The sequence below is a fragment of the Thamnophis sirtalis genome, unplaced genomic scaffold (assembly GCF_051295495.1).
Source record: "Thamnophis sirtalis isolate CommonGarterSnake01/CBP01778 unplaced genomic scaffold, rThaSir2_p1.2 scaffold_10, whole genome shotgun sequence".
NCBI lineage: Eukaryota > Metazoa > Chordata > Lepidosauria > Squamata > Natricidae > Thamnophis > Thamnophis sirtalis.
Window position 1 is genome coordinate 62,403,710 of NW_028261390.1, and position 18,286 is coordinate 62,421,995.

Here is an 18,286-nt window from a genome sequence, read left to right on the forward strand (position 1 = left end):
ATAGAATTTTATTATTTGTATGCCGCCCTTCTCCGGGAGGACTCAGGACAGCAAACAATTCAAGGGGGGAAAATGGGAACATAAAAACGAAATACAAATAATAAAATAAGCAACAGTCGCACAACCATACATGTCGAGAGGGGAGGGAACTCATCAGCCCCAGGCCTGCCGGCAAAGCCAGGTTTTGACGGCTTTTCGGAAGGCCTGGAGAGAGGTGAGGGTCCGAATCCCTGCGGGGAGTTCATTCCAGAGGGCCGGAGCTGCCACAGAGAAGGCCCTCCTCTGGGTAGTAGCCAGATGGCATTGGCTGGTGGACGGAACCCGGAGGAGGCCGACCCTGTGAGATCTAATGGGTCTGTGGGAGGTAATTGGCAGCAGGCGGTCTCTCAAGTACCCAGATCCAATACCATGAAGGGCTTTATAAGTTACGACTAGCACCTTGAAGCGTATCCGGAGACTGATGATAGTCACAGCAGGGTACAAATAAGCAATCAGGAAACAATATGAAAATAAATCATAAGGATACAGGCAAAAAAGTAATTTCTTGCCTAGGAAATGTTACTTGCATCTAAATGTTATTTGCATATAAATCTACGTATCCAGTGGTAGAGGATGCATTCCTTCATTTGTTAGCTTTTCTAATTGGTTTACTGTCTCCTGTTAAAACTTCATGCAGCTTTAAAGGGAAGCAGATGATATGACAAGTGGATTTTATCACCAAGGATATGAAAAGAACCATCAAGGTGGGGGGGGGGGTTGTTTTTGTTAGCCATTTCTCTTCATCTGATCATGGAATGACCAGACCTCTCATTACCTTTGAAAACATTAAGCAATTCAGTGCTGTTCTGTGGAGGAAGCATTGTGTCTGACCAGTATCATCCAGTCTTGCTCATTTGGAGCTCTCCTAGTTTTCACTTCCCCATTCTGCGCTCCTATGCTGAAAAGGGCTGGCTCCATGGCCTTCAGCAGTTCATGGGAAACCCAAGTGTTTTGTCCAAATTCTGCATGCACTGCAACCACCTTGGTGACCAGGTAGCTGGCCTTGGCTGATTTGGGAACCAGCTCATTGCCCGGAGATGTGTTGTCCTGGAGGGGATGAAGGAAGAAGGGAGTGTTGTCATTTTTCATCAATGATGTGGATTCGGACAATCACTTCTGAGCTCAGGGAAGGCAAAAAAACTCCATCAGATGCTCTCACAGTAACACTGCTCATAGTCCAGGGATCGGAGGGCATACATGTTTTCAGTTTCAGAGTTGAGATGAAAGTGAGCACGAGGCCATCACCTTTCCCAGGCAAAAAAAAAAGGGAGAAAGTCACTTTACCTACCATTCAGTTTTGTGTCCAGATCCACATCATGGACTGAGCCAGTGAGCAAGCCTGGTGTTAAGGCAATGATGATTTAATAGCTGACCAGCTGCTGTAAGGCTGTAAACCGAGATCATGAAATGAGAATGAGTCAGCAGGGTTTATGACACTTTAAGAAGCTGTCTATTATAAGGGAGGCCATGTGAAGGCGTCTCTCTCTCTCCGTGTGTGCTTCCGTGTTATAGTGAAGATTGATTGATTGCCTGGTTTTGCATAATACCTGTATGTATGTATGTGTATATATATGTATGTATGTGTATATATATGTATGTGTGTGTGTATGTATATATGCATGTATGTATGTACGTATTAGAAAAAATTCTAATAGGTATGTATGTATGTGTATATATTATGTCACAACCCCTGGTATGCCCAAATATGGGAGGAAGCATACTGCTTCCTTTCTCTATCGGCTCACCCCAGGAGACCATCCAGACAGAAAGCCATTATTTTTAATGTTTCCTTTGTTACATTTGTGTTGCATTTGTGCTGATAAATAAATAAAGGGAGACTAGTATAAATCTATTTCAAGCTATTTAGCTCTCATCAGCTAGCCATACCCTTACTGGGATTTGAACCTGTGCTGTATTACATATTAGGTAGTTGTGTTAGCCACATCAGCACAAATGCAACACATGTGTGTGTGTGTCTTGCATATAAACCACTATTTAAATGACAAAACCTCTGTATGTATTTTGCTATCTCAAAATAGCAAAATAGTAGACACACTGTGCACACTATGACCCCTGGAATATTATTTGGCCTGAAATCTTGGCTTCAGTACATGTCATAATAGAAAACATAGGCACCCAGAATTCCAAGTGCACCTAAAATCAAAATTATTTTGTAAATCTTGACTGATGAGCAGGTAGTTCTACATTAAAAAAAGAAACAAACCCACCTCCCTTCTGTGCTGCCTTCTTGACCTTTCAGGTAGAGCTAGAAATTTGAGGGTATCTTTTTGACATGTCCAGTCTCGAGATTCCCATTGAATCAACCATCTATCCTTGCAACACAGCAGACCCAATTGTGATTGTTTCTAATTTCCTAAGAATGCTTCAGGGGTACCTATGCAGAATCCAGAACAGAAGCCATCTGGACTTTATTTGAGTCAGACTCTCCTCTGAGATGTTGAAAATCAGGATCATTAGTGTTTGAAGAGTGTGCCTACTCCTTTCCAGTAGGCTAACCTCTTTTTAAAAAGATATGTAAAAAGATATGTAAAAAGATATTTGACAAATGTAACACTTTAAAGTTTGGCAAGTGCCAAGATTCTGGATAGTTAGACATCACAGAATTTCCTGATGGGTATCAGGATCTTCCCAATCATGTAAGAAATTGTCTTGTTAAGCTGACTGACACACACTATTGCTTCTTTTGATTCCCAAGCTGAAATATCAAGGAAATGAAATTTCTTAAGATTCTCCTTTGTTTCTATTGATTACCAATATTGGATTGTATGTATTAAAAATAAATATGAGAAATCCCTTCATTCTACATCAGTTTAACACAAACTGGAGGGTTGTGGTTGGTTTTTTGGGGGGCAAATGCAATTCCTTTTTATTATACTTTAATGGCCTAAAAACATGTGCTAATTAGCATATTAAATATATCAACAATTTTGTAAAGGCAGGACAAATAGATACAGTGTCATCGGTATGGTAAACATTTATTCACATTTCATTCTCCAACACACTTTCTCCTTTTCACTTAAATCAGGAAAGGCTGTACAAGTATTTGACATTTGCCTGGATACAGAATGGTTTGAGGACCAACAAACTGAAGTTACACAACTAAAATAAAATATAAACAAATGGTTCTTAGGCCTAAGAATGAGAAAAGTACATATTGAGTTCCTCGGGGGGAGGGGGAGGGCAATGGCATATGGGCTCTTCGAAAGCAAAGTACACCTTATCATTTGTGTTTGTAGTGTGGTCAAATAGCATGACAACTGTTGCCATCACATGATACACTCTATTGCCAAAAGTATTCGCTCACCTGCTTTTACTTGCATATGAACTTACATTGGCTCCCAATAGATGTTCAGGTGCAATTCAAGTTTCCTGGTTATTGCCTTTAAAGCTTTAGATACCATAGTATCGAGCTATTTGCAGGACTACCTGCTCCCCTCAACCTCTGTCTGCCCCATGCATTCCCATCTGGACATGCCCCGTGCTCCAGATCTCTGCTGACTGATGTCTAATAGATATTGTTACAAATTCTCTACCCAATACTCATATTAATACAGAGCAGATAAATGAAAATCAGTCTGATAAAATCCAGACTAACTATAATTATCACAAAGAATAATGAAAAAAGTCATTAATTTGGAGAAGTCACGTTATAACTGATATGCATCTGTAGGATAATAAAAATGAATGAAGCATGGAGAAGACTAAGGAAATATCTAGCCACATTATGGACACTAATGCAGTGTCAGTGACTCAACAATGAATCCAAAGGGGGGAAAAATACTAACAGCAATTCAGTCGGGAAGACATAATCACAGGTTAAATACTGTAAGTTCACATGCGAGTAAAGGCAGGTGAGTGAATACTTTTGGCAATATAGTGTAGCTTAGGTTGCCTTTTTTATATGCTCATTGTAAAGTAGTGGAAAAAACAGCTTTGTGGGAAGGAACAAGTCAAACATTTCTACAATTTCCTTTCTTGCTACTAAATAGAAAGAAGTCCTGCAAAGAGGTAGTCCCGTTTCCAGACCATTTCCACCAGTAATAAATATAAAACCAGTAGGTGAGAAAACATAATTTCCACAGCGACTGGAATCCTCATCTACTATATATAAAGTAGCTTGAGCGAAAACAGTGCGGTGAGGAAGAAACTGAGCTAGATAAATACATTGGCAAGTGCGTTCTGTGTCACGTGAGTTAAAGATTGCAATACTACGTAGGACATAACCTAAAAAAAGACATGTTGAGTTTCAACAGTCCTTTCACAGAAGAGTAGTTATCTTGCATTTTTGTTTCTAATTACAGCCATTCAAACAGGTTTACAATTATGATGCTTAAAACTTAAAAAATTCAGAGTTGCCAAGGAAACCTTGATCAATGCACTGAACAATGAACAATCATGTACAATCACTGGCTGCTTCTTCTGAGAAATAAAGCATTTTTTTTTTCCTTTGGGCCATTCTGAGGCACCACTAATAATCTCCCTCAGGAAATAAATATTTTCTTTGTAAAGAACTTTTTTATATACTTCAAATCAAAAGAACTGCCATTACATAATCTTGTAAATTCTCAGAAACTCAGCCATTATTAATCGATATATTAACATGCACTTTCAATGGAAAAGAATACACCGGATTTTGATATAATATCTATACTTATTAATTTCTAAAAGTAAAGGATTAGGAAAGCAGATGAACTTAGTATAATAAATATACATTTGACATGCCACTTACATGTGAAAATGTATGTAGTTCAACACATTTTATCCAGCAATAAGGCAGTACTTCACCTAGGCCAACTTTCCATCTGAGTGGACTAGAATTCTCAGAATTCTTAGCCAGCAGGGCCAAGGAAAACCCAGCTGTGAATTCTCAGAGCTGTAATCCAATTTTATATACGACAGCAGTTAGATTGAGGAAAGCTGGCCTGCTGCTATGTATGAAGGTAATTAAGGACATTTGTCCATTCCTCAAAATGATGACTTCCAATTATCAACGATGCTTTTCCAGCAACTTCACTTGCTTTGCGCCGGGCAAATTTCAATGTGACTGTGCAATACTGGAGAAGTAATCTAAAATATCCTGAATAGTAAATTCCATAGTAATTCCAGAACCAGGGTAACAACGTGCTATTAAGCCTTCAAAATGCTTGTATTGGCGTATGAATTCGTCTTGCATGGAATGCCATACCACCTACCAAAATGGGAAAAAAGAGAATCTTTAATAAAAAGGAAGCTTTAATAAATAAATGAAAAGCTCCAGTCAAAAACTCCACAGGTGAAATCACATTAAATATTTTCAGTGTTATATCCCAGAAGTACCTGGGGAACGTGAATTTAATTCCATGCACTAATGCCTGAAGCATCAATGAGTTTCCACTCAGGTGCTAACCTATATTTGAGTTGCGTGACTTAAATGACCTCACAGTCCTTCCTACAAACATCTCAGCCAGGGGTGGGTTTCTCGCCCCGTTCCAACCGGTTCGGTTGGAACGGGGCCGGTGGCGTCCTCGTGCACGCACGCGGTGCACGCATGCGTACTAGCGTCTGTGCGATGCTCCAGTTGCTCCTGGAGGACCGCGCAGGCGCTGTATGCGTCCTGCGCATGCGTGGAAGCGCAGAACTCGTCAAAACTGGGTAAGGAGCGCGGGTGGGCGGGTGGGCCCTTCGCCATTCCCGGAAGTTATTTACTTCCGGGTTCGCCGACCAACCGGTTCGCAGGGAGCGCTGCGAACCGATTGAAACTCACCCCTGATCTCAGCATAAACTATTCATGTAGAAAGAAGAATAGTTCTCCTCAGCATGCTAAAAATAATGTGTTGTACTACTATTTATTCAAATTGTCAGGATTCCAAGTAACACCTCCAATGAAAGAAGACTCCGAGGCTTGACTTTCCTCAAAGTTCCATTTAATGAGAGATGTCATATTGGCACACCTGGGAAAACCCGAATCTGAAAGCTTCCAGGTTTTCCCCACCCAAGTGAAAGTTCGAGTCCCTGCCCGGCATCCACATGTCCATCACATGGCCCAATCAGGCCCCATCCCAACTGGAGATGCCTCCCAGTTCCCCCACTCCAGCTGCAGGGCAAGTGTCCTTGACTCTCTGAGAAAGGAATGTTATTTAGACTATATAGCTCCCATACGCCATACAATCCACCCCTCCCATTTTCCCACAGCATTAAGTGTGGCAGGCCTGAAGGCCCAATGCAAGAGATGGCTTCCAGGCCTGACACAAGTCCTATCACTACATACTCCATACTAATCCAAACTAGCATAATTCAAATTTCATTCTTGTGATACGTCATTCAGATTAAAAGATGAATTATGGAAAGTGTTGTGGCCCAGCAGGAGCCTTGGAGCTGCAAACAGACTCCGGAAGATGTGGAGGATCCTGGATAGGGTTCAGACTTCGAGCAGGGACCAGAGAGGCTGGTTGGCCACCAGGAGGCACCTGAGGCATGGAGTAGCGGTGAAAGCCAAAGGGAGTTGGTCCCTGACGTCAGGCCCTGGAGCAGTGGGGAGGAGCTAAGGGAGTTGGTCCCGGACACCAGGCAAAGACGGGCAGATAAGCGCCGACAGCAACTACGGAGATATAGAAGATAATTGGGGCCAGGTGGTTGTGTTTAGGCTCCTCCCAAGAGAGTATATAAGAAGAGACTTTGGGAGGAGGCTGTTTGCAGGACTCAACTATTATACTAAAACTGGAGAAGCTCTTGTGTGTATTTCTTATCTGTGGAAGTCTGGGCTGCTTGTCGGTGTGTTAATTTACTGTGAATAAATTGTCTAGCAGTAATCTGGTGTCGGCGTGACTCACGGTACGGAGGGGGAGGGGCCAGAACAGGAAAGCATGATAGGTTTCCTTCTTTTAGCCTGCCTTCTTACATTACCTGAAGTAGGTTTTCCTCTTCACAGAGATGTTTGTCCACCTTCCTGTAAAGATTGTCCAATCCCTTTTTGACTTCTTTGCCAGGATACTCCTTAATAACCTTCCTTAGCTCTTGTTTACTGAAGGCCAGCTGGTAGCTCACTTCCTCTTCTCGCACGCCCTGAGCCACACGGGCTTCAACACCCTCGAAGAAGTGCTGCAATGAGATGCAATCCAGATCACTCCCACGTTGACACCGCTTCAACGCCCCAACGCTTCCAAAACTGTTGCAAGACAATTCACCTGCATCTTCCAACCTTGTACAGGTAGGCCTCAACTTACAACTTACATTTGCTTAGTGACCTTTCGAACTTAAAGCGGCACTGAAAAACGAGACTTGTCACCATTTTTCACCACTAAGGCCCGTGGCAGGGTCCTCATGGTCACATGATTCGAACACTTGGCAGCTGACTCAGATTTATGATGGTTGCAGTGTCCCAGGGTCACGGGATCGCCTTTTGCGACCTTCACTTAACAACCGTGTTACTAATTTAACAGCTTCAGTGATCCACTTAACAAACGGGGCAAGAAAAGTCGTAAAATGGGGCCAAACTCACTTAGGAAATTTCTCACTTAGCAAACATAAATTTGGGGCCTCAATTGTGGTCATAAGTTGAGGACTACCTGTAGTATCCAGAGGAGCCTCCTGTGGATTTTACTCCGCTAATCATTGCCCACTCTACGGGGCGGGTGCTCGTCTCTGTTTCAAGGCCCTACAGCCAGTGTTGTCAGAAGACATTTCTGCAAATATGTGGCCAGCATGACATTACAGAGTGCTGTTACCTTTTCACAAAAGTGGTACCTATTTCTCTATTTGCATTTGCATGCTTTCAAAACTGCTAGGTTGGCAGAAGCTGGGGCGAGGATGGGGACTCACCCCGTCACATGACACTTGGATCTCGAACCTGGGCTGTTGGCTTTCCCAGCCAATAAGCCCAGCATCGTACCCACTGAGCCACCATGCCACCTCTAGTGTCCAGAACTAGGAGTAAAAATTCACTCCTCCGTCCTGAGCTTCCACAGATTCTCTAGTAACAAAAATTCCGTCATTACACTCCATGTCATAAAGTACATTTTATATTTCCCAAATGCCTAAAGTATATTTATTTAGGTATTTCCAATACCTAAGTCCAATCCAATCAATTTCTATAAGGTGAAGCTGAACAGATGTCTAGCTGTACTTTCCCATGAAAGATCTGAAGCCTAAAAGATAAGCAAATTGGGAAGGAAGTTACGGTGCTCATAAATTTTATAGAGGTTTGATTTCTGTTTCTTTTTTAATGATAAAAAGCTAGATTTGCTGCAATTTCATCCAAGCAAGAAATATATTAGTTCTCAAAAAGAGCCAATATCATAGGACCACACATATGATGCAAATTTGTTCCTTAAAACTCACATTCACAAACGCAGAACAGTTATTTCATCTTCCGTATCCAAAAGGAAACCAATAACTGTCATAACATTAAAGTAGAGGTTTGCTTTCTGTTTCTTGAATAGACTTTATTTTACCTTTGAATGGAGAGTGGGAGCCCTACTTCAGAAAGTACCGTATATACTCGAGTATAGGCCGACCCGAATATAAGCCGAGGCACCTAATTTTACCACAAAAAACTGGAAAAGTTATTGACTCGAGTATAAGCCTAGGGTGGGAAATGCAGCAGCTACCGATAAATTTCAAAAATAAAAATAGATACCAATAATGCCATTGCCCATTGAATAACATATACAGCCTGCCTGTGCCCATTAAATATACAGTAGCCATTGTAAAAATTTGCTCTGCATAACAAATTATTATCACACAATACCGGTGTATTCAATGAAATACTTCACTCACCTCATGATGCTGATGTCCCGCTGTGATGATGATGTCCCGCCTCCTATGACACACGGCACAGTGATTCCTATCATTGGATCACTGTACCAGAGGAGGTGGGACATCGCTATGTGGCTGCTTGCCATAACAAGGAGGAGGTGGGACATCGTTGCAGAGCGGCAGGAGGGGGAGGAAGGGGAATCGTAAGATAGCCCTGCATTACATTAGAACGTGAGGAGGGGGGATGGTGCGGTGCACGCTGCGCGGCAAACTGACACAGAGGGAGGGGAAACTCAGGGGCGCTGGGCCATTCACGAGCGTCACCCAGCGGCATGGCCCCGCCCCTTTTTCTCCTCCATTTCGGGCAAATTTTTCACTGACTCGAGTATAAGCCGAGGCGGCTTTTTTCAGCTCAAAAAGTGGGCTGAAAAACTAGGCTTATACTTGAGTATATACAGTAAATTTGATTGGCTTTAAATTACAGAGAAACTTAATTTAAAATTACGTTAAAAAAAAAACAAATGTAGTTAATATGCCACAACTTAACAAATTTCCCTGTACTTCTTAAACATACAATTTGTGGCCTGTGCATTTTTGTGGCATGATACAAACCACTCAAGGTCATCAGAAGGTCATCAAGTATGAGGAAAACCCGGCAGTTTTTTGAACACTTAAAAGAAAATTTGAAAATATTCAATTTGTTATCAACATTCATTTAACAATCTAGAGCCGTGATGGCAAACCTATGGCACACGTGCCAGAGGTGGCACGCAGCGCCCTCTCTGATGGCATGCGGGCCATCCCCTCAGTTCAGCTCTGCCGCGCATGCGCATCAGAGATGGCTTCCTCCCAGTCCTGTCCGGTACGCCAGAAGTGATAGTGAAAATCTGGCGTACCAGACTGGACCGATAGCAATGGTGGCTAGGCCATGCACCCGAACCTTCGACAGAAGCTTTTTTTTAAAGCCCTTTTTCCCTACCGGTTCAGGCAAGGGAAAAGTGGTTTCAAAAACTAAAAGAGGGTGGGGGGGAGAGGGAGGAAGGAAGGGAGAAAGAAAAAGAAAGAAGGAATCTCATTTTTTAACTGGGATTCACCAAAGTAGAAAAAAAAATGCTATTGCTTTAAATTGGAACTGAGCATGCCTGGCTGTGGAATTCTGGGAGTTGAAGTCCGCAAGTCTTAATGCTGCAAACTTTAAATTCCAACCTGCTTTAAATTGAAAAAGGAAGTTTGCAAAGTGACATTCAGGTTTGTTTCTGGGTCAACTGAACAACAAACTGGATAAAAGGTAGGATTCTTATATGGTTCTATGTTTTTGAACTTTTGGGGTTTGTGCAATATGGGCTTTGTGTTTCTAAAAGGGTTTGGATCATTCCCTGCTTGTGAATGGAGCCAAACTTTCTATAGGCTCATTATCTCATTATTTATCTGGCAGACATGTGGAACGAGTCTTTCTGGGAGCAATATTTTATTTTTGGGGGGAGGGGGGTTAATTGCTTCCCACAGAGGAAAGGGAGGGAGAAAGAAAGAAAGAAAGAAAGAAAGAAAGAAAGAAAGAAGGGAGGGAGGGAGGGAGGGAGGAAGGAAGGAAGGAAGGAAGGAAGGAAGGAAGGAAGGAAGGAAGGAAGAAAGAAAGAAAGAAAGAAAAGAAAGGAAAGAAAGAAAAACAACACAGCAATTTAGGGCTAGGCGTCTACTCAGAGGTCATCTAGTCCAACCCTCTGCTGCAGCAGGAAACCTTACATTGTCTGGATTATTTTAGTGTCTCTAACAGAGAGGAAAATTGCCAGAAAGGAGAGGGAGTTTACTAACAAAGGCTGCCATGAAGAGGAAGGCAGAGGTAGTCCTTGACTTATGACTACAATTGAGCCCAAAATTTTGGTTGCTAAGCAAGAGCGTTGTTAAGTGAGCTTCACCACATTTTACCCAATCCGTGACATCTCCTGGTGAGTGACATCAAGTTGGCCATGCACACCCAGTCACATGACCGCTAAGCCACACCCACAAAATAGGCCACGCCCACATAATAGGTAGTAAAAAGATTTGCAACCCACCACTGATGCACATGTGTCTCCCGCCAGCCAGCTGGTCTTTGGGTCTCTGCTGTGCATGCACACTGGGTGGGACAAGTGCGAGGGGGGGTCACATGCACATGTAGGGGGGGTGCATGTATGGGGACTGCACGCATTTGCGGAGGCCATGCACCGGGGGAATGCACACATTTAATTTTGGGAGTTTGAGCCTAAACTTTGGGCATCCAGTCTGGAAAAGGTTAGCCATCCCTGATTTAGAGTTATTCAGAAGGAATATTTTATCACTTCTTCCCACTCTAAGAAACCTGCTCTTAGAAATTAGTTTCTCGTTATCAGAATGATTTGAAAAATGATTATTTAATGAAGGAGAGAAAACCCAGAATTAAAGAATTTAAAAAAAAATTCTTACATTTAATTTCTCAAGTGGCTGTCCCAAAGAATAAATCACGTATGACTGCAAGTAATCTGTGTACTGCTGTTTGCCTTCCTTTTTTTCAGCCTCCAGGCAGGAGATCTTCAAACGAGAGAGCGTTGCAAAGATATGGTGAAAGTTCTCCATCATAACAACATCCCGAGGAGTCTTTTGGCTTTCGTTTGCTACTTTCTCAACTACAGAAATAAAAAGAACACATCCCACGTAGTCAAATATCAAAGAGCAATGCTTACTTTCTAAAGTCAGAAGATTATTGTGATACATTTGAAAACCCAAGCAAAGAGTTCGCTGTAAAGGATAGTGGACAACAAATTAAAAAGGTCTTAACTAGTAGTTATAAAACAGAAAAAAAGAAAACTAATAAGAGAGAAAGTAACATTATAATATTATTTTAATGTACTAGGGTATACTTAAAATCAGTTCTGTCTCTCATTGTTATCATCATTACATTATTTGAATCAGAAGAGACTATTCTGTCTCTTCACACTAACCCATGCTTTGTTTAACTATTATCGGCTTTTAATGACCCCATAATCTCTTGCAGTGGTGGATTCCGCCTCCTGCCAATTACCTCCCATAGACCGATCAGATCGCACAGACTAGGCCTCCTCCGGATCCCATCTGCCAGCCAATGTCAGCTGGCGACTCCCCAGGGGAGAGCCTTCTCTGTTGCAGCTCCAGCCCTCTGGAACGAGCTCCCCATGGAGATCCGGACCCTTACTACTCTCCCGGCCTTCCGCAAAGCCACGAACATCTGGCTGCTCCGGCAGGCTGGGGGGCTGTTGAAATAGCCAGCCCCACGGGAACTATGAATGTTGTGTATTTTAAATTGCTGTTTGTCTATTTGTCTATTTATCCCCTTCCTTTGTTTATTGTAAGCCGCCCGGAGTCCTTCGGGAGTGGGCGGCATACAAGACCAATAAATTCAATTCAATTCAATTCAATTCTGGGCAGCTGAATGGAGTGGAGTGTTTACTGGCCGGATGCCCTTCCCTGTCACCAATGCGGAGTTACATTCAGCAGATATATTCTCATCATGCCCAGAGAGAGAAATATCTGTCTCTACCTAGGATCGAACTAACAACCTCCTGATTGTGAAGCGAGAGTTCCACCTGTAGGCCACCACTCATGCTTTGTTAAACTATAACTGGTGAGAATCAACTAATTTACTAAGTGATAGGTCAGGATTTGGCCTGAACAGCATGTAAAGTCAAAATCAAGCAAACTGCATTTATAACTTAAAGAGTTCCACACAGCCGTAGCATTCAGTGGGCATGCCCAAATCATAATCCCTTGAAATTCCCCAGATTCAGCTAGATTATGTCTTAGTTTTGCTTACTGACTGTACCTATGTTTTGTTAATATTAATTGGGTTTGTTTTGGGATACTCTAACTAATTTCCTTTTTAACTTTTGTAATATGTATTTTTTTTAATGTTGTACGCCGCCCTGAATCCTTTGGGAGAAGGGCGGCATATAAATCCAATAAACAACAACAAACAACAACAATTACCTCTAAATCAGAATCTGGGAATTGACAAGAGAGTTGCAAAGAAATGGGATGAAATAGTAAAACACTTCATGCGTGATTGATAGATACAAACCAAAGGTGGCATTCAGCAGATTCGGACCAGTTCTGGAGAACCGGTAGCAGAAATTTTGAGTAGTTCAGACAACCGGTAAATACCACCTCTGGCTGGCCACGCCCCAAGTCCCAGCTGATGGGAGGAAATGGGGATTTTGCAGTAACCTTCCCCTGGAGTGGGGTGGGAATGGAGATTTTACAGTATCCTTCCCCTGCCATGCCTACCAAGCCATGCCCACCAAGCAACGCCGACAGAACCGGTAGTAAAAAACTTTGAATCCCACCAGTGATACAAACTCTCAAGTGACAAAAATGATTTGGAAGTGACTTGTAGTGCAATAATGCCGAACACGATTCGGCAATATCAGTTCAATTCTTCATCAAAATGAGATAACTGTTTATGACATAGCAGATCAAAGAGAATTTACCATTAGCAAAAACCCCGTGAATAAGTTTCAGGTAAGCTTTATCTAGATCTCCTCTGCGTTCAGCATTTCTGAAGATAGATTCAGCCAAGGCTGCAAACTCTTCAAATTCAGCAACAAAAGGAAGAATTCCAACTTTGCTCTTCTTGGATATCTTTACATCTTCCATCTGCTTTATCTGATTACTCTAAAATATTAAAAAGAAAAGATTAGCCATGTTTTTAAGCTTAAAACTTTTATTTCCATGCAGGTAACTGATTCCTGATAAATAAGGGTATCTCCGATCTAACGATAAAACAAAGGGAATCTAGTTACATTCGGGGAAAATAAGATTGTCAAGGCATGTTAGTATTCCTCTGCATTTGCTACACAGAAATATGAATCGCACAAAATCAGTGTGGGCCCATGTGTGAGTGTGTATTCATTCCACAGGTTTCGTCTTTCTTCAACTTCTCGTCCACATGAAATGGAGGGGAAAGGGCTCCATTTAAAGGGCTAAATATTTATACAATACTGTTACACGCTATGCTAATTGAGGCCCTTGAACTACAGTGCTGAAGAAGACTCCTGAGAGTCCCTTGGACTGCAAGGCGATCAAATCAGTCGGTCCTAGAGGAGATCAACCCTGACTGCTCTTTAGAAGGCCAGATCCTGAAGAGGAAACACAAGTACTTTGGCCACCTAATGAGAAGGAAGGACTCACTGGAGAAGAACCTGGGAAAGACGGAGGGCAAAAGAAGGGGACAACAGAGAATGAGGTGGCTGGATGGAGTCACCGAAGCAGTCGGCGTGAGCTGAAATGGACTCCAGAGGATGGTAGAGGACAGGAAGGCTTGGAGGAACGTTGTCCATGGGGTCGCGATGGGACGGACACCACTTTGCAACTAACAACAACAACAAATGGCAATACCAAAGCACAACACAGGCCATCCCGTTTTATTATCTCACTTTGACTTTTGAATTTTATCCTGAATCCAAACTGCATTCAACCCACTACGAATCATCTAATCATCAAAAGTGCTCAAAAACTTACAATGCATTTATCAAAGTTTCGTTTGACGGTTACTAAAACGTTTCCGAGAGTTGTGCTAAGGAAGGAGGTGGGATCCACATTCTGCGCTGTCCAGACGTGGTGACTCATCTTCACTAGCATATAGAGAGAATTGAAGCTGTCAATCTTGTCCCCCAGAGCAATGAGGTTATTCAATTCCGGTTCAACACAGCGAAATATTTTTATCATCATTTGCCGGATCATGTGAGTCCTGCAACAGACGGCATGGAGTATTATAAATATTAATAACACTTATAAGTATTAGGCAAAGACTGAGATTTAATATATATTTTAAGGACATTGTTTGATTATTTTTAATTTTCTAAGTCATCGTCCATTCACAGAGCCTCACGAGGAACTCAATACTGATCGATTTCAGTATTTTTCCAACTGAGGAGTTTTAATATGTGTGGACTTCAATTATCGGAGTTCCCCAGTCAGTGCTAAGTTGGAAAAACACTAATGAAACACTGCTATCATCTTAGTGGGGCGACAAGCAGATATATGACTAGCTTCATGTTGCTCCCAGCTTATTTTTTTTTTAATACTCTGGAGATGATTGAGACTACAGGAGCTGTTATTTGTTCCTTCCCTGCAGCCTAGCACCTTGGGAGATAAAGAAGGCCAGAAGCAGAATATGGCTCTATTTCAACACATTTGTGAGTTTAAAAACTTCATCTAGTTCACAAAAAGCTGAAGGTACCAATTTATCCAACTGAGTTGTTTTTGATTTTACAGCAATGCCTTTTACCCACCAGGATTAGGAGCTTTTGCATAACTTATCATTTGCTGTGTGCAAAACTCGACCCTCTCTTTTAGCAGATTTAACAGATTCACAGAATTGGAAGGGACCTCAGAGAGGGCCCGCAATCTGGGAGTCCTCCTGGATACGTGGCTTAGTTTAGAAGAACACCTGACGGCCGTGACCAGGGGGGCCTTTTACCAGGTTCGCCTGGTACGTCAGTTGCGCCCCTTCCTGGATCGGGATGCTCTGTGCACAGTCACTCATGCTCTCGTCCTTTCTCGCCTGGACTACTGTAACGCTCTCTACATGGGGCTGCCCTTGAAGAGCACCCGGAGGCTTCAACTGGTCCAGAATGCGGCTGCGCGGGTTATCATGGGGGCACCTAGGTACTCCCATGTTGCGCCCCTTTTAGGCGGCCTGCACTGGTTGCCGGTTGTCTTCCGGGTGCGATTCAAGGTACTAATTATGACCTTTAAAGTGCTCCATGGCTTAGGCCCAGGATACCTGCGAGACCACCTACTGCCACCGGTAGCCTCCCACCGTCCAGTGTGATCCCACAGAGTTGGCCTCCTCAGGGTGCCGTTGGCCAGGCAGTGTTGGCTAGCAAACCCCAGGGGGAGAGCCTTCTCTGTGGGAGCGCCTTCCCTCTGGAATGAGCTGCCCCCGGAGCTTTGTATTATCTCCGACCTCCGGTCCTTCCGACGCGCCCTAAAAAGTTGGCTTTTCCAGCAAGCCGCCCTGGCCTGAACAAAATAAAATAAATGATATATTATTGTTAATTTTAATTGAATTTTTTAAAAAATGTTATTGTTAATCTCAATTGGGTTTGTTTTTTGGATACTCTAATTTTTTTTAAAACTTTTGTAATATGTGGGTTTTTTTAATGTTGTACGCCGCTCTGAGTCCTTGGGAGAAGGGCGGCATATAAATCCAATAAACCAAACCAAACCAAACCAAATAAAATACGTTATGCTTAAGGCCACACTAAACACAATTTTCTGTGGTTTTTTATTTGGAATTGTTCATTGCCCCAGGAGCAAGCATGTTTATTTATGTGATTTATACGCAGCTAACTTCTTCAGCAACAACAAAGATTCACAATGTATTCAAGACACAAAGAGTGTTTCATGTTCAAAAGATCCCTCTGCTAATTGGAAACATACTCTGAATATGCTGATTGCAGCCCACCAATATTGTGTGGTTTTGTTAAAGTTCCTCCGTCAGTCTCCTCGGTATCGCTCTGGAAAATAAATGAAAATTTGGATGGAAATCAGGCTAAGGTTACAGCCATTTAGTTCTGAGTCAATAATTTCCAAATTGAGAGTCCTACCACCGGTGTTCCAGGAATGCTGAGATGCTGTTGAAGTTTGAAGAATTTACTAATGAAGTCTTGCTCTGCCAGACAGAGAGGCTCTAATTCACTTAAGACCTGTTCAAAAATCTATGAGGATCAAAACAGATATTTAGCACACACAAACACACATATACAAATCTCTTATTGCCATTATGTTCCATTTAAGAGCAATGGAAGTGTTTTCAATTGACTGTACCTGTGGTCAGAAGACGCTATTAGAGGAAGAAGGAAAAAGCAGAAATAGCTCAAGAAAATAGCTCTGCCAGATTTGGAAAAGGTGCTTAAAATATTAAAAGCTAATATTAGGAGTTTTTGTCATTAAAAGACAAAAAAAATTAGGAGATCAGCTTCTAGCCTACTCATAGCCTCTTTTTCTATCTTGCTAAGGCAGAAACTGCTGCCATGTGGATTCTCCACGTGTTGAAAAGGCAGCAGAGGAATTTCTGCCAATTATTGTGGGCCCATCGGATATCCTTTTCCCTTTGACGTCAAATTCTGAGAAACAATATGAAGAATTACAGCCTGAAGATCTTTGGTCCCAGGTATGGGAAAGAGCTTGGAATACTTGATTCATGTGAAACAAGAAGGTTGCAGTGGCATTTATATTTGTTAACTAGCCGATAACCTGGCATTGCCCGGGTATTTATTTATTTATAGGGAGAAAATGTCCGGACCAAACGTAATTTCTAATGTTGGATTTTCCCCCTTAGCAGAGGGAGCCCCGTTGTGGAGTAATGTGAAGCCGTTACCATGGCAATTCCCACTGCACTGTATAGCCATTTTACGGCAGTACAGTAGAAGCCATTTAAAGGCACAACAGGCTGCATCTTAACAGAACACCACCACCACCCCCAAGGGGTGTTAGGGGTGTCTTATGCCCCCACAGTATTTGTCTTCAGAGAGTAAGTTCACCTGTGTACCGAGTTTGGTTGAAATTGCTCGAAATATTTTTAGTATTTTGGGAGGCGCAATAGCTGGCATGCAATTATACCCAGAATCATTGCATTACCTTATCAAACTTAGTCCTATCTGCTACATCAAGGTCAGAAGCGGACATGTTTCCCATATCTAGCAAGGAGGATGATTGAGATCTACGGCTTCCTGAACTCTGAACGGAGAGTTTGTTCAAGCTAGATGTTGAGCCGGTCAACTTCCCAGAGCTTCCATGAAGGCCTATGACGTAATACAAACCAGATGAGTCGTTGCAACATCGTAGGCATCACCCGTTAAAAACAACCTCCTCATCTACCTGCATATTATGAGGGCATTCCCTATAGAATAAACCCAACTGTTCCGGTGTTGCCCCATTGATTCACCGAAGATAAATAGTAAACTAATTCAGAAATGCACACTTAACGACAGACATTTAGGATCAGCCAATACAGGAATTAGCACCTAAGGCCACTAGTAATCCAGGAAAGAGCACAAGTAAGGGCAAGACAGAAAAGGGCCAGGAACAATTCACGAAGGGGCATCTTCTAGAAGCAAAGCGGAACAAAAGCAACACATTACTATTTTCTTTGGAAGAAAGTAGAAGCAACCAACTCCTGAAAAAAAATTAGGGACAGTCTCCTTATTCTTGGGGAAAGGGGGGGGGGGCTTTAAGTAGAAACCTCTCCCATGCCACCTATTCTTCCAGCTTTTAGCTGTTTGCTGCGGTTTGATTATACAGTATTTCATTTCAACTGGAAAGGAATTTGAATTCTGAAATTCTTACAGGTGAATCAAAATATCTTGACTCCCAATTTTGTGTTGCTCCCTTGCTTTAAAAGAAAAAAGTTCCAGGAGTGTGTGTGTGGGCTTCCAACCCTGACATCATCCTTCTAAAATGGGCAAATTAAATTCTAAATTAGGAGGAGATGTCTCAC

At 42.3% G+C, this 18,286-nt stretch overlaps 1 protein-coding gene across 7 annotated transcripts in view; it reads right to left on the bottom strand.

The window, feature by feature from the left end:
• Positions 1–3,018: 3,018 nt before the first annotated feature.
• The window catches only part of EXOC1 (exocyst complex component 1), a 48,978-nt gene continuing 33,710 nt past the window's right edge, over positions 3,019–18,286 (bottom strand). For all 7 annotated transcript variants that reach the window (XM_087724720.1, XM_087724718.1, XM_087724715.1 and 4 more), the window contains 8 exons: positions 17,428–17,591; positions 16,395–16,505; positions 16,228–16,304; positions 14,302–14,530; positions 13,272–13,455; positions 11,236–11,435; positions 6,943–7,137; positions 3,019–5,248 (listed from right to left, as the gene is read on the bottom strand). In XM_087724720.1, coding sequence (XP_087580846.1) covers positions 5,096–5,248; positions 6,943–7,137; positions 11,236–11,435; positions 13,272–13,455; positions 14,302–14,530; positions 16,228–16,304; positions 16,395–16,505; positions 17,428–17,591 — 1,313 coding nt within the window. In that variant the 3' untranslated portion in view covers positions 3,019–5,095. The remainder of the gene's footprint in view (positions 5,249–6,942; positions 7,138–11,235; positions 11,436–13,271; positions 13,456–14,301; positions 14,531–16,227; positions 16,305–16,394; positions 16,506–17,427; positions 17,592–18,286) is intronic.